Raw genomic sequence first — 17,655 nt, 5'->3', positions numbered from 1 at the left:
TTTGAATCACAGTTATGCGTCCCTAATGTACATTCGTCTTGATCTAGAAGCAACAAATGGACAAATAACGCTAAAACAGAAATTATTCGAAATAGAATGAGGACTAATTCATGCTATTGTTAAATGTTATCAAAACTGCCTCAATATATTTTGTATCAATGATATTGACTCACATAATTTTAAGATTAAACTGCCATCTCTATCAATACATGTATTGTACCTGTGCATGATGTTCCACTTCCGGTAAAGCCACTTTTGCAAGCACAGGTGAATGAGCCTGCAGTATTTGTGCATGCAGCATTTGAATCACAGTTATGCGTCCCTAATGTACATTCGTCTTGATCTAGAAGCAACAAATGGACAAATAACGCTAAAACAGAAATTATTCGAAATAAAATGAGGACTAATTCATGCTATTGTTAAATGTTATCAAAACTGCCTCAAAGTATTTTGTATCAATGATATTGACTTGAATATTTTTAAGATTAAACTGCCATCTCTATCAATACATGTATTGTACCTGTGCATGATGTTCCACTTCCGGTAAAGGCACTTTTGCAAGCACAGGTGAATGAGCCTGCAGTATTTGTGCATGCAGCATTTGAATCACAGTTATGCGTCCCTAATGTACATTCGTCTTGATCTAGAAGCAACAAATGGACAAATAACGCTAAAACAGAAATTATTCGAAATAGAATGAGGACTAATTCATGCTATTGTTAAATGTTATCAAAACTGCCTCAATATATTTTGTATCAATGATATTGACTCACATAATTTTAAGATAAAACTGCCATCTCTATCAATGCATGTATTGTACCTGTGCATGATGTTCCACTTCCGGTAAAGCCACTTTTGCAAGCACAGGTGAATGAGCCTGCAGTATTTGTGCATGCAGCATTTGAATCACAGTTATGCGTCCCTAATGTACATTCGTCTTGATCTAGAAGCAACAAATGGACAAATAACGCTAAAACAGAAATTACTCGAAATAAAATGAGGATTAATTCATGCTATTGTTAAATGTTATCAAAACTGCCTCAATGTATTTTGTATCAATGATATTGACTTGAATATTTTTAAGATTAAACTGCCATCTCTATCAATACATGTATTGTACCTGTGCATGATGTTCCACTTCCGGTAAAGGCACTTTTGCAAGCACAGGTGAATGAGCCTGCAGTATTTGTGCATGCAGCATTTGAATCACAGTTATGCGTCCCTAATGTACATTCGTCTTGATCTAGAAGCAACAAATGGACAAATAACGCTAAAACAGAAATTATTCGAAATAGAATGAGGACTAATTCATGCTATTGTTAAATGTTATCAAAACTGCCTCAATATATTTTGTATCAATGATATTGACTCACATAATTTTAAGATAAAACTGCCATCTCTATCAATACATGTATTGTACCTGTGCATGATGTTCCACTTCCGGTAAAGCCACTGTTGCAAGTGCATGTAAACGAGCCTATGGTATTTGCACATACAGCATTTGAATGACAGTTGTGTATTCCGATAGCGCACTCGTCCGTATCTAGGACTAATTTTATGAGCAAATTAGATTTGGCCACCTAAGGTGTTCATGAGGAACAGACCATATCACTTATAGACAGGACATATAGCTTGACAATCTGACATTCAAGCTAATGTTTTCTTTTCTCAACGGATTCTGGTAGTAGGGAGTTCAGGCTTTCATAATCTGCCAGGTGACTTTTTGGAAAATGCCTGGATGTCACGTGATTGATGACGTCATTTAATGGTAAAAAATCAGACAAAATCATCGTTAGCTCCTCACTGAAGGGTTATTTTTAACACAACTTACATATTTTGACTCGTCTCATTGCAAGCTTTCAAATGAGATATATATTTAAGCAAGATTTGCCGACATAAGTATTTTCATTATGACGTCATAACAAATTTTGCATGACGTCATCAAATATTTTATTGTCATAAAATGATACGTTAGCATAATTTTGTTTTGATATGACGCTGGCTGTCAACAAAAGCTTTTCTTCCATATGTTTTTCAATCAAAATAATTAGTATTTAGTTCATTTAAATTGAATTTGTGCCCACCGCAATAGCCAAAGTTCGAAACAGGTAGTAGTCACTATCTGACGAGTGAGTCACTTCTTACTCCGAAGTCGCAAAGTCTTGCTCCCACTCTGAACCGGACAATTATTTCTCTGCATCTGCATTTGACTGCTGCTAAGTCGGAAAAGATCTTCGCACTGTAATAGACTGTCCAAGATGTCTTCGCACTATAGGTCTTTAGCGCTGGGTATGAAAGTGTATGGTTTTCTTCATGGGTAAATTCATCTCCTGCGTCACCTTCATATTCTTGTGATGTAAAGGAAGCTCTCGGAGATGAGGAAGCTGCTTTCCTGTGAACCATTTAGACTTTAAACGGTCGAGTATGTCGTCCAAATTTCAACATCAGGCTTTTGGGACATGTCTTGTAGTAGTTGCACCTAAACAGTGTAGCCAAAATAACCTTGTTAAGTTGATACAATTTAATTCTTTTCTGATTGAGTGATTATGGATCTGCTGGAACTGCTGCAGATGATTTTTTTCAGATTTGCTAAATATCTTTGTCTCTAAATAGCTTTTAAATGTTGTTCCACTATATTCTGCTGTTTCGCGTATGTCTTTGCTTTGCGATAACTCCTTCGGAGAGACTTTAAATGATGACTTGCTTCTGGTTCCTCGTTAGCTTTTTTCACAGTAACCTTATCAATGTTGTGCTTATATATATGCAGTTGTCTCAGCCTACAATTCATTAATCTGTGATAAAATACAGCAAATTTTGGAACCAAAAGTTTCAGCGATGCCTCAAATCTTGACGATTTATTTGTTATTTATGCACATAAACCACTAATTTGGGGGTTTGCACTTCTGTGTTGCATGAACAAGCAGCACACATAAATCAGTTTCTTTTGCAACAGCAACTACCTTTGCATCTTTCGAGTTACCATGCAAAATATTCTGGTTTCCGCCTTTTTGTGGTTACATCTTGGAGGGACTTCTACTTGCTTTTTGAAGTCTCCGATGCTTCTCCTCCTTAAGCTGCGATAAATTGAATTGTCAGGGGCCTGTGACCCTTAGCGCTTCGAAAGAATTCGGGAGCAAGTCTCATAAGATTCTCTTTTTTTCATCAATGTAAAAATACTTTTCTTACTTTGGAGTATCTTTTGCTCTCCACTTTTTATATACACTTGCCTTGATGATTCTCTTTTGCCGTTTGCTTGCTCGTGTGCTGTTTCTAAATATTTAGCGTTGACTTTGTTTCCATTTCCATTGCTTTAGCCTCATAAGGAGGATTAGCACATCCATGGATGTTCTTGAACCAAACACTGAATGTTTCCTTGGGTTTGATGCTACGAACTCAGGCCGTCTCATCAAATCTCCATCTGGCGTTTTCTGGTGGCGTTTTTACAAAATGTTCTCACGGACTGATGACACTAGCGCTACCATGGAAGAAATATCTCGAAGAAATGAGCTATTTTGCTCGAATTGTAGGTTGTTGCTGGCAACGAAAGTATAGTCAGAAACTTAAGCTGCATTCTGGGGCACAAAGATCCAGGAAACAGCGAAAGCAGTCTCAATAATGAACGAAGACCACCAAGCTTTCGTGATTGGCAAGGCTGCCTCTATCGAAAAGGCATTTTCATATCCCATCAAAACCATAACTCTAGTCTTGCAACTCCTGAAGGTGTACTGTGACAAGGAGATAAAGCTGTTCTTCTTAATTTCATGTGCAAGGAGCCAAATCAATATATAAATCCACCATCAGAAAAATGCCAGATGGAGTATTTTATTTATGAGATGGCCTTATTTCGCAGCAGAAGATAGCCTTTTTGAAAAAAGTCATGCACCTTCAGCACATCGGTAGGACATCTTGGATAGCCTATACTGCCAAGACATTCTTCCGATTTAGTGTAACATTCAAATGCGGATGCAGAGAAATCATTGTCCGGTTCAAAGTGGGAGCAAAACTTTGCAACTTCGGAGGAAGAATTGACTCACTCGTCAGATAGTAACGACTTCTTTATTTAAACTTTGGCCATTGCGGTTGGCACAAATTCAATTTAAATGAACTAAATACTAATTATTTTGATTGAAAAACATATGGAAGAAAAGCTTTTGCTGACATTTTTCAAAAAAGTCACCTGGCAGATTATGAAAGCCTGAACTCCCTACTACCAGAATCCGTTGAGAAAGCAAACATTAGCTTGAATGTCAGATTGTCAGGCTATATGTCCTGTCTATTAGATGTAACGGATAAGAATTAAATCAGATATTCCTAAAACTAATAGAAAATTATATCGTACCAGTACATGCTGTTCCATTTCCAGTATAACTACTATTGCAATTACAGATGAACGAGCCTGCAGTATTTGTGCATGCAGCATTGGCATGGCAGTTATGCATTCCAGCAGTACACTCATTGATATCTAAAAACAACAATTGGACAAATAGCGCTTAAACAGAAATTATTCGAATTAGAATAAGGACTAAGTCATGCTATTGTTAAATTTTATCAAAATTGACTCAATGTAATTTTTATCAATGATATTGACTTACATATTTTTAAGATTAAACTGCCATCTCTATCAATACATGTATTGTACCTGTGCATGATGTTCCACTTCCGGTAAAGCCACTGTTGCAAGTGCATGTAAACGAGCCTATGGTATTTGCACATACAGCATTTGAATGACAGTTGTGTATTCCGATAGCGCACTCGTCCGTATCTAGGACTAATTTTATGAGCAAATTAGATTTGGCCACCTAAGGTGTTCATGAGGAACAGACCATATCACTTATAGACAGGACATATCGCTTGACAATCTGACATTCAAGCTAATGTTTCCTTTTCTCAACGGATTCTGGTAGTAGGGAGTTCAGGCTTTCATAATCTGCCAGGTGACTTTTTGGAAAATGCCTGGATGTCACGTGATTGATGACGTCATTTAACGGTAAAAAATGAGACAAAATCATCGTTAGCTCCTCACTGAAGGGTTATTTTTAACGCAACTTACACATTTTGACTCGTCTCATTGCGAGCTTTCAAATGAGATATATATTTAAGCAAGATTTGCCGACATAAGTATTTTCATTATGACGTCATAACAAATTTTGCATGACGTCATCAAATATTTTATTGTCATAAAATGATACGTTAGCACAATTTTGTTTTGATATGACGCTGGCTGTCAGCAAAAGCTTTTCTTCCATATGTTTTTCAATCAAAATAATTAGTATTTAGTTCATTTAAATTGAATTTGTGCCCACCGCAATAGCCAAAGTTCGAAACAGGTAGTAGTCACTATCTGACGAGTGAGTCACTTCTTACTCCGAAGTCGCAAAGTCTTGCTCCCACTCTGAACCGGACAATTATTTCTCTGCATCTGCATTTGACTGCTGCTAAGTCGGAAAAGATCTTCGCACTGTTATAGACTGTCCAAGATGTCTTCGCACTATAGGTCTTTAGCGCTGGGTATGAAAGTGTATGATTTTCTTCATGGGTAAATTCATCTCCTGCGTCACCTTCATATTCTTGTGATGTAAAGGAAGCTCTCGGAGATGAGGAAGCTGCTTTCCTGTGAACCATTTAGACTTTAAACGGTCGAGTATGTCGTCCAAATTTCAACATCAGGCTTTTGGGACATGTCTTGTAGTAGTTGCACCTAAACAGTGTAGCCAAAATAACCTTGTTAAGTTGATACAATTTAATTCTTTTCTGATTGAGTGATTATGGATCTGCTGGAACTGCTGCAGATGATTTTTTTCAGATTTGATAGATATCTTTGTCTCTAAATAGCTTTTAAATGTTGTTCCACTATATTCTGCTGTTTCGCGAATGTCTTTGCTTTTGCGATAACTCCTTCGAAGAAACTTTTAATGATGACTTGTTTCTGGTTCCTCGTTAGCTTTTTTCACAGTAACCTTATCAATGTTGTGCTTATATATATGCAGTTGTCTCAGCCCACAATTCATTAATCTGTGATAAAATACAGCAAATTTTGGAACCAAAAGTTTCAGCGATGCCTCAAATCTTGACGATTTATTTGTTATTTATGCACATAAACCACTAATTTGGGGGTTTGCACTTCTGTGTTGCATGAACAAGCAGCACACATAAATCAGTTTCTTTTGCAACAGCAACTACCTTTGCATCTTTCGAGTTACCATGCAAAATATTCTGGTTTCCGCCTTTTTGTGGTTACATCTTGGAGGGACTTCTACTTGCTTTTTGAAGTCTCCGATGCTTCTCCTCCTTAAGCTGCGATAAATTGAATTGTCAGGGGCCTGTGACCCTTAGCGCTTCGAAAGAATTCGGGAGCAAGTCTCATAAGATTCTCTTTTTTTCATTAATGTAAAAATACTCTTCTTACTTTGGAGTATCTTTTGCTTTCCACTTTTTATATGCACTTGCCTTGATGATTCTCTTTTGCCGTTTGCTTGCTCGTGTGCTGTTTCTAAATATTTAGCGTTGACTTTGTTTCCACTTCCATAGCTTTAGCCTCATAAGGAGGATTAGCACGTCCATGGATGTTCTTGAACCAAACACTGAATGTTTCCTTGGTTTTGATGCTACGAACTCAGGCCGTCTCATCAAATCTCCATCTAGCGTTTTCTGGTGGCGTTTTTACAAAATGTTCTCACGGACTGATGACACTAGCGCTAACATGGAAGAAATATCTCGAAGAAATGAGCTATTTTGCTCGAATTGTAGGTTGTTGCTGGCAACGAAAGTATAGTCAGAAACTTAAGCTGCATTCTGGGGCACAAAGATCCAGGAAACAGCGAAAGCAGTCTCAATAATGAATGAAGACCACCAAGCTTTCGTGATTGGCAAGGCTGCCTCTATCGAAAAGGCATTTTCATATCCCATCAAAACCATAACTCTAGTCTTGCAACTCCTGAAGGTGTACTGTGACAAGGAGATAAAGCTGTTCTTCTTAACATCATGTGCAAGGAGCCAAATCAATATATAAATCCACCATCAGAAAAATGCCAGATGGAGTATTTTATTTATGAGATGGCCTTATTTCGAAGCAGAAGATAGCCTCTTTGAAAAAAGTCATGCACCTTCAGCACATCGGTAGGACATCTTGGATAGCCTATATTGCCAAGACATTCTTCCGATTTAGTGTAACATTCAAATGCGGATGCAGAGAAATCATTGTCCGGTTCAAAGTGGGAGCAAAACTTTGCAACTTCGGAGGAAGAATTGACTCACTCGTCAGATAGTAACGACTTCTTTATTTAAACTTTGGCCATTGCGGTTGGCACAAATTCAATTTAAATGAACTAAATACTAATTATTTTGATTGAAAAACATATGGAAGAAAAGCTTTTGCTGACATTTTTCAAAAAAGTCACCTGGCAGATTATGAAAGCCTGAACTCCCTACTACCAGAATCCGTTGAGAAAGCAAACATTAGCTTGAATGTCAGATTGTCAGGCTATATGTCCTGTCTATTAGATGTAACGGATAAGAATTAAATCAGACAATCCTAAAACTAATAGAAAATTATATCGTACCAGTACATGCTGTTCCATTTCCAGTATAACTACTATTGCAATTACAGATGAACGAGCCTGCAGTATTTGTGCATGCAGCATTGGCATGGCAGTTATGCGTTCCTAATGTACACTCATTGATATCTAAAAACAACAATTGGACAAATAGCGCTAAAACAGAAATTATTCGAAATAGAATGAGGACTAATTCATGCTAATGTTAAATTTTATCAAAATTGACTCAATGTATTTTGTATCAATGATTTTGACTTGCATATTTGTAATATTAAACTGACGTCTCCATCAATACATGTATTGTACCTGTGCATGATGTACCAACTCCTGTATAACCAGCATTGCAAGCACAGGTGAATGAGCCTGCAGTATTTGTGCATGCAGCATTTGCATGACAGCTATGCGTTCCTATTGTACACTCATTGATATCTAAAAACAACAATTGGACAAATAACGCTAAAACAGAAATTATTCAAAATAACATAAGGACTAATTCATGCTATTGTTAAATTTTATCAAAATTCAGTCAATTTTTTTTGTATCAATGATTTTGACTTGCATATTTTTAAGATTAAACTGACGTCTCCATCAATACATGTATTGTACCTGTGCATGATGTACCAACTCCTGTATAACCAGCATTGCAAGCACAGGTGAATGAGCCTGCAGTATTTGTGCATGCAGCATTTGCATGACAGCTATGCGTTCCTATTGTACACTCATTGATATCTAAAAACAACAATTGGACAAATAACGCTAAAACAGAAATTATTCAAAATAACATAAGGACTAATTCATGCTATTGTTAAATTTTATCAAAATTCAGTCAATTTTTTTTGTATCAATGATTTTGACTTGCATATTTTTAAGATTAAACTGACGTCTCCATCAATACATGTATTGTACCTGTGCATGATGTACCAACTCCTGTATAACCAGCATTGCAAGCACAGGTGAATGAGCCTCCAGTATTTGTGCATGCAGCATTTGCATGACAGCTATGCGTTCCTAATGTACACTCATCTATATCTAAAATCAACAAGTGAACAAATAACGCTAAAACAGAAATTATTTGAAATAGAATGAGGACTTATTCATGCTATTGTTAAATTTTATCAAAATTGAGTCAATTTTTTTTGTATCAATGATTTCGACTTGCATATTTGTAATATTAAACTGCCATCTCCATCAATACATGTATTGTACCTGTGCATGATGTACCAACTCCTGTATAACCAGCATTGCAAGCACAGGTGAATGAGCCTCCAGTATTTGTGCATGCAGCATTTGCATGACAGCTATGCGTTCCTAATGTACACTCATCTATATCTAAAATCAACAAGTGGACAAATAACGCTAAAACAGAATTTATTCGAAATAGAATGAGGACTAATTCATGCTATTGTTAAATTTTATCAAAATTGACTCAATGTATTTTGTATCAATGACTTTGACTTGCATATTTGTAATATTAAACTGCCATCTCTATCAATACATGTATTGTACCTGTGCATGATGTTCCACTTCCGGTAAAGCCACTTTTGCAAGCACAGGTGAATGAGCCTGCAGTATTTGTGCATGCAGCATTTGAATCACAGTTATGCGTCCCTAATGTACATTCGTCTTGATCTAGAAGCAACAAATGGACAAATAACGCTAAAACAGAAATTATTCGAAATAGAATGAGAAATAATTCATGCTATTGTTAAATTTTATCAAAATTGACTCAATGTATTTTGTATCAATGACTTTGACTTGCATATTTGTAATATTAAACTGCCATCTCTATCAATACATGTATTGTACCTGTGCATGATGTACCAACTCCTGTATAACCAGCATTGCAAGCACAGGTGAATGAGCCTCCAGTATTTGTGCATGCAGCATTTCCATGACAGCTATGCGTTCCTAATGCACACTCATCTATATCTAAAATCAACAAGTGGACAAATAACGCTAAAACAGAAATTATTCGAAATAGAATGAGAAATAATTCATGCTATTGTTAAATTTTATCAAAATTGACTCAATGTATTTTGTATCAATGACTTTGACTTGCATATTTGTAATATTAAACTGCCATCTCTATCAATACATGTATTGTACCTGTGCATGATGTACCAACTCCTGTATAACCAGCATTGCAAGCACAGGTGAATGAGCCTCCAGTATTTGTGCATGCAGCATTTGCATGACAGCTATGCGTTCCTAATGCACACTCATCTATATCTAAAATCAACAAGTGGACAAATAACGCTAAAACAGAAATTATTCGAAATAGAATGAGAAATAATTCATGCTATTGTTAAATTTTATCAAAATTGACTCAATGTATTTTGTATCAATGACTTTGACTTGCATATTTGTAATATTAAACTGCCATCTCCATCAATACATGTATTGTACCTGTGCATGATGTACCAACTCCTGTATAACCAGCATTGCAAGCACAGGTGAATGAGCCTCCAGTATTTGTGCATGCAGCATTTGCATGACAGCTATGCGTTCCTAATGCACACTCATCTATATCTAAAATCAACAAGTGGACAAATAACGCTAAAACAGAAATTATTCGAAATAGAATGAGAAATAATTCATGCTATTGTTAAATTTTATCAAAATTGACTCAATGTATTTTGTATCAATGACTTTGACTTGCATATTTGTAATATTTAACTGCCATCTCCATCAATACATGTATTGTACCTGTGCATGATGTACCAACTCCTGTATAACCAGCATTGCAAGCACAGGTGAATGAGCCTCCAGTATTTGTGCATGCAGCATTTGCATGACAGCTATGCGTTCCTAATGCACACTCATCTATATCTAAAATCAACAAGTGGACAAATAACGCTAAAACAGAAATTATTCGAAATAGAATGAGAAATAATTCATGCTATTGTTAAATTTTATCAAAATTGACTCAATGTATTTTGTATCAATGACTTTGACTTGCATATTTGTAATATTAAACTGCCATCTCCATCAATACATGTATTGTACCTGTGCATGATGTACCAACTCCTGTATAACCAGCATTGCAAGCACAGGTGAATGAGCCTCCAGTATTTGTGCATGCAGCATTTGCATGACAGCTATGCGTTCCTAATGCACACTCATCTATATCTAAAATCAACAAGTGGACAAATAACGCTAAAACAGAAATTATTCGAAATAGAATGAGAAATAATTCATGCTATTGTTAAATTTTATCAAAATTGACTCAATGTATTTTGTATCAATGACTTTGACTTGCATATTTGTAATATTTAACTGCCATCTCCATCAATACATGTATTGTACCTGTGCATGATGTACCAACTCCTGTATAACCAGCATTGCAAGCACAGGTGAATGAGCCTCCAGTATTTGCGCATGCAGCATTTGCATCACAGTTATGCCTTCCCAATGTACACTCATCTATATCTAAAATTCACTCATCTATATCTACACTCATCTATATCTAATACAGGCCGCAAATACTTCTTAGGATTATTCTTCTTAATAGAAGTCTGATGAATGAAAATGTGAACAAATAACAACAAGTGAACAAATAACGCTAAAACAGAAATTATTCGAAATAGAATGAGGACTTATTCATGCTATTGTTAAATTTTATCAAAAATTGAGTCAATTTTTTTTGTATCAATGATTTTGACTTGCATATTTTAAGATTAAACTGACGTCTCCATCAATAAATGTATTGTACCTGTGCATGATGTACCAACTCCTGTATAACCAACATTGCAAGCACAGGTGAATGAGCCTGCAGTATTTGTGCATGCAGCATTTGCATGACAGCTATGCGTTCCTAATGCACACTCATCTATATCTAAAATCAACAAGTGGACAAATAACGCTAAAACAGAAATTATTCGAAATAGAATGAGAAATAATTCATGCTATTGTTAAATTTTATCAAAATTGACTCAATGTATTTTGTATCAATGACTTTGACTTGCATATTTGTAATATTAAACTGCCATCTCCATCAATACATGTATTGTACCTGTGCATGATGTACCAACTCCTGTATAACCAGCATTGCAAGCACAGGTGAATGAGCCTCCAGTATTTGTGCATGCAGCATTTGCATGACAGCTATGCGTTCCTAATGTACACTCATCTATATCTAAAATCAACAAGTGAACAAATAACGCTAAAACAGAAATTATTTGAAATAGAATGAGGACTTATTCATGCTATTGTTAAATTTTATCAAAATTGAGTCAATTTTTTTTGTATCAATGATTTCGACTTGCATATTTGTAATATTAAACTGCCATCTCCATCAATACATGTATTGTACCTGTGCATGATGTACCAACTCCTGTATAACCAGCATTGCAAGCACAGGTGAATGAGCCTCCAGTATTTGTGCATGCAGCATTTGCATGACAGCTATGCGTTCCTAATGTACACTCATCTATATCTAAAATCAACAAGTGGACAAATAACGCTAAAACAGAATTTATTCGAAATAGAATGAGGACTAATTCATGCTATTGTTAAATTTTATCAAAATTGACTCAATGTATTTTGTATCAATGACTTTGACTTGCATATTTGTAATATTAAACTGCCATCTCTATCAATACATGTATTGTACCTGTGCATGATGTTCCACTTCCGGTAAAGCCACTTTTGCAAGCACAGGTGAATGAGCCTGCAGTATTTGTGCATGCAGCATTTGAATCACAGTTATGCGTCCCTAATGTACATTCGTCTTGATCTAGAAGCAACAAATGGACAAATAACGCTAAAACAGAAATTATTCGAAATAGAATGAGAAATAATTCATGCTATTGTTAAATTTTATCAAAATTGACTCAATGTATTTCGTATCAATGACTTTGACTTGCATATTTGTAATATTAAACTGCCATCTCCATCAATACATGTATTGTACCTGTGCATGATGTACCAACTCCTGTATAACCAGCATTGCAAGCACAGGTGAATGAGCCTCCAGTATTTGTGCATGCAGCATTTCCATGACAGCTATGCGTTCCTAATGCACACTCATCTATATCTAAAATCAACAAGTGGACAAATAACGCTAAAACAGAAATTATTCGAAATAGAATGAGAAATAATTCATGCTATTGTTAAATTTTATCAAAATTGACTCAATGTATTTTGTATCAATGACTTTGACTTGCATATTTGTAATATTAAACTGCCATCTCTATCAATACATGTATTGTACCTGTGCATGATGTACCAACTCCTGTATAACCAGCATTGCAAGCACAGGTGAATGAGCCTCCAGTATTTGTGCATGCAGCATTTGCATGACAGCTATGCGTTCCTAATGCACACTCATCTATATCTAAAATCAACAAGTGGACAAATAACGCTAAAACAGAAATTATTCGAAATAGAATGAGAAATAATTCATGCTATTGTTAAATTTTATCAAAATTGACTCAATGTATTTTGTATCAATGACTTTGACTTGCATATTTGTAATATTAAACTGCCATCTAGATCAATACATGTATTGTACCTGTGCATGATGTACCAACTCCTGTATAACCAGCATTGCAAGCACAGGTGAATGAGCCTCCAGTATTTGTGCATGCAGCATTTGCATGACAGCTATGCGTTCCTAATGCACACTCATCTATATCTAAAATCAACAAGTGGACAAATAACGCTAAAACAGAAATTATTCGAAATAGAATGAGAAATAATTCATGCTATTGTTAAATTTTATCAAAATTGACTCAATGTATTTTGTATCAATGACTTTGACTTGCATATTTGTAATATTAAACTGCCATCTCCATCAATACATGTATTGTACCTGTGCATGATGTACCAACTCCTGTATAACCAGCATTGCAAGCACAGGTGAATGAGCCTCCAGTATTTGTGCATGCAGCATTTGCATGACAGCTATGCGTTCCTAATGCACACTCATCTATATCTAAAATCAACAAGTGGACAAATAACGCTAAAACAGAAATTATTCGAAATAGAATGAGAAATAATTCATGCTATTGTTAAATTTTATCAAAATTGACTCAATGTATTTTGTATCAATGACTTTGACTTGCATATTTGTAATATTAAACTGCCATCTCCATCAATACATGTATTGTACCTGTGCATGATGTACCAACTCCTGTATAACCAGCATTGCAAGCACAGGTGAATGAGCCTCCAGTATTTGTGCATGCAGCATTTGCATGACAGCTATGCGTTCCTAATGCACACTCATCTATATCTAAAATCAACAAGTGGACAAATAACGCTAAAACAGAAATTATTCGAAATAGAATGAGAAATAATTCATGCTATTGTTAAATTTTATCAAAATTGACTCAATGTATTTTGTATCAATGACTTTGACTTGCATATTTGTAATATTTAACTGCCATCTCCATCAATACATGTATTGTACCTGTGCATGATGTACCAACTCCTGTATAACCAGCATTGCAAGCACAGGTGAATGAGCCTCAAGTATTCGCGCATGCAGCATTTGCATCACAGTTATGCCTTCCCAATGTACACTCATCTATATCTAAAATTCACTCATCTATATCTACACTCATCTATATCTAATACAGGCCGCAAATACTTCTTAGGATTATTCTTCTTAATAGAAGTCTGATGAATGAAAATGTGAACAAATAACAACAAGTGAACAAATAACGCTAAAACAGAAATTATTCGAAATAGAATGAGGACTTATTCATGCTATTGTTAAATTTTATCAAAATTGAGTCAATTTTTTTTGTATCAATGATTTTGACTTGCATATTTTTAAGATTAAACTGACGTCTCCATCAATAAATGTATTGTACCTGTGCATGATGTACCAACTCCTGTATAACCAACATTGCAAGCACAGGTGAATGAGCCTGCAGTATTTGTGCATGCAGCATTTGAATCACAGTTATGCGTCCCTAATGTACATTCGTCTTGATCTAGAAGCAAAAAAGAAGGTATCATCAATCAAAATGCAAAAATCTTGAAAAAGGGCACGCTAGTTCACACACAGATTATAAACGTCGCTAGAATCTGCAAAGTTACGTTAAAATTCTTCTAAGAACCAGCAACTAAAGAGCAGCAGTTAGGATAACATACCTGTACAAGCTGTACCAACTCCGGTATAACCAACATTGCAAGCACAGGTGAATGAGCCTGCAGTATTTGTGCATGTAGCATCTGCATGACAGTTATGCGTTCCTAATGTACATTCGTCTTGATCTAGAAGCAAAAAAGAAGGTATCATAAATCAAAATGCAAAAATCTTTAAAAAAAGTAACAATAGAACACACACAAATTATCTGTAAAGATTAATTAAAAGAGTCGCTAATATCTATATTTCACATTAAATTATTTTAAGAACCAGCAACTAAAGAGCAGCAGTTAGGATAACATACCTGTACAAGCTGTACCAACTCCGGTATAACCAACATTGCAAGCACAAGTGAATGAGCCTGCAGTATTTGTGCATGTAGCATCTGCATGACAGTTATGCGTTCCTAATGTACATTCGTCTTGATCTAGAAGCAACAAAGAGACATGAATTAACAAATGGAAAGAAACAAGCCATCACACCTACAAAAGAACAGCCACAAATTATCCCTTTAATTTAATCAAAAGCCATTGGATAACTACTTAAAATTAAAGATTCTTTCATCAAGCATCAACTTAAAAGCCACAGTTAGGAAGACATACCTGTACAAGATGTACCAACTCCGGTATAACCAACATTGCAAGCACAGGTGAATGAGCCTGCAGTATTTGTGCATGCAGCATTTGAATCACAGTTATGCGTTCCTAATGTACATTCGTCTTGATCTAGAAGCAACAAATAGATATGTATTAACAAATGCAAAGAAACAAGCCATAAAACCTAGAAAAGAACAGCCACAAGTTATCTGATACATATAATCAAAAGCCATTGGATAACTACGTAGAATTATAGATTCTTTAATGAAACATCAACTTAAAAGTCACAGTTAGGAAGACATACCGGTACAAGCTGTACCAGCTCCGGTATAACCAACATTGCAAGCACAGGTGAATGAGCCTCCAGTATTTGTGCATACAGCATTTGCATGACAGTTATGCGTTCCTAATGTACATTCGTCTTGATCTAGAAGCAACAAAGAGATAGGTATTAACAAATGGAAAGAAACAAGCCATAAAACCTAGAAAAGAACAGCCACAAGTTATCTGATACATATAATCAAAAGCCATTGGATAACTACGTAGAATTATAGATTCTTTAATGAAACATCAACTTAAAAGTCACAGTTAGGAAGACATACCGGTACAAGCTGTACCAGCTCCGGTATAACCAACATTGCAAGCACAGGTGAATGAGCCTGCAGTATTTGTGCATGCAGCATTTGCATGACAGTTATGCGTTCCTAATGTGCATTCGTCTTGATCTAGAAGCAAAAAAGAAGGTATCATCAATCAAAATGCAAAAATCTTTAAAAAAAGTCACAATAGAACACACACAAATTATCTGTAAAGATTAATTAAAAGAGTCGCTAATATCTATATTTCACATTAAATTATTTTAAGAACCAGCAACTTAAGAGCAGCAGATAGGATAACATACCTGTACATGATGTACCAACTCCGGTATAACCAACATTGCAAGCACAGGTGAATGAGCCTGCAGTATTTGTGCATGCAGCATTTGAATCACAGTTATGCGTTCCTAATGTACATTCGTCTTGATCTAGAAGCAACAAAGAGGCATGTATTAACAAATGGAAAGAAACAAGCCATCACAACTACAAAAGAACAGCCACAAATTATCCCTTTAATTTAATCAAAAGCCATCGGATAACTACGTAAAATTAAAAATTCTTTTATGAAGCATCAATTTAAAAGCCACAGTTAGGAAGATATACCTGTACAAGATGTACCAACTCCGGTATAACCAACATTGCAAGCACAGGTGAATGAGCCTGCAGTATTTGTGCATGCAGCATTTGAATCACAATTATGCGTTCCTAATGTACATTCGTCTTGATCTAGAAGCAACAAAGAGATATGTATTAACAAATGGAAAGAAACAAGCCATAAAATCTAGAAAAGAACAGCCACAAGTTATCCAATACATTTAATCAAAAGCCATTGGATAACTACGTAGAATTATAGATTATTTAATGAAACATCGACTTAAAAGCCACAGTTAGGAAGACATACCGGTACAAGCTGTACCAGCTCCGGTATAACCAACATTGCAAGCACAGGTGAATGAGCCTGCAGTATTTGTGCATGCAGCATTTGCATGACAGTTATGCGTTCCTAATGTACATTCGTCTTGATCTAGAAGCAAAAAAGAAGGTATCATCAATCAAAATGCAAAAATCTTTAAAAAAAGTCACAATAGAACACACACAAATTATCTGTAAAGATTAATTAAAAGAGTCGCTAATATCTATATTTCACATTAAATTATTTTAAGAACCAGCAACTTAAGAGCAGCAGATAGGATAACATACCTGTACATGATGTACCAACTCCGGTATAACCAACATTGCAAGCACAGGTGAATGAGCCTGCAGTATTTGTGCATGCAGCATTTGAATCACAGTTATGCGTTCCTAATGTACATTCGTCTTGATCTAGAAGCAACAAGTGGACAAATAACTCTAAAACAGAAATTATTCGAAATAACATGAGGACTAATTCATGCTATTGTTAAATTTTATCACAATTGACTCAATGTATTTTGTATCAATGATTTTGACTTGAATATTTTCAAGATTAAACTGACATCTCTTTCAATTCAAGAAACGTACCTGTGCATGGGTACCTCAGCATAGGGGAAAAATGTACTAAGTTACATCCATAGTAATTAAAAGTAACGGCCAGTTTCCTCCATTTCCCATGAATTGGCAATACATTCAAAAGAAATGATAATAACCAGTTGTTTTTAGTAATTTTGTACACGGATGAATGCTGGTTAATAGAACATGGTTAACAGAACATGTTGAATATGTCATTTGGTGACTAAATAGTAAATAAATAAAAATTTTAACTTATTGGTTTGACTTTTTTTCTAAATACAGTAAATTATATGTTGATAATGTTATCGTTCTGGACGAGGGGTAGT

General features: G+C 35.5%; 1 protein-coding gene across 1 annotated transcript in view; it reads right to left on the bottom strand.

The window, feature by feature from the left end:
* LOC135687114 (uncharacterized) overlaps positions 1–17,188 on the bottom strand; it is a 35,034-nt gene extending 17,846 nt beyond the window's left edge. Inside the window, 30 exon segments of the mRNA XM_089110819.1 lie at positions 195–343; positions 821–943; positions 1,121–1,243; positions 1,421–1,549; positions 4,340–4,462; positions 4,640–4,768; positions 7,560–7,682; positions 7,860–7,982; positions 8,160–8,309; positions 9,060–9,116; positions 10,094–10,109; positions 10,531–10,752; positions 10,801–10,982; positions 11,266–11,458; positions 12,155–12,222; positions 13,066–13,258; positions 13,340–13,558; positions 13,640–13,788; positions 13,966–14,088; positions 14,214–14,221; positions 14,347–14,494; positions 14,655–14,777; positions 14,954–15,074; positions 15,247–15,369; positions 15,476–15,485; positions 15,546–15,672; positions 15,848–15,970; positions 16,147–16,309; positions 16,446–16,567; positions 16,743–17,188. Of these exon segments, the coding sequence (XP_088966945.1) occupies positions 195–343; positions 821–943; positions 1,121–1,243; positions 1,421–1,549; positions 4,340–4,462; positions 4,640–4,768; positions 7,560–7,682; positions 7,860–7,982; positions 8,160–8,309; positions 9,060–9,116; positions 10,094–10,109; positions 10,531–10,752; positions 10,801–10,982; positions 11,266–11,458; positions 12,155–12,222; positions 13,066–13,258; positions 13,340–13,558; positions 13,640–13,788; positions 13,966–14,088; positions 14,214–14,221; positions 14,347–14,494; positions 14,655–14,777; positions 14,954–15,074; positions 15,247–15,369; positions 15,476–15,485; positions 15,546–15,672; positions 15,848–15,970; positions 16,147–16,309; positions 16,446–16,567; positions 16,743–16,890 (3,810 nt within the window). The 5' untranslated portion in view covers positions 16,891–17,188.
* Between the last annotated feature and the right edge of the window lie 467 nt (positions 17,189–17,655).

This window comes from Rhopilema esculentum, chromosome 10 (genome assembly GCF_057945365.1).
Source record: "Rhopilema esculentum isolate cy_ngs chromosome 10, ASM5794536v1, whole genome shotgun sequence".
Taxonomy (NCBI): domain Eukaryota; kingdom Metazoa; phylum Cnidaria; class Scyphozoa; order Rhizostomeae; family Rhizostomatidae; genus Rhopilema; species Rhopilema esculentum.
This window is presented reverse-complemented; position numbering and strand designations above follow the sequence as displayed.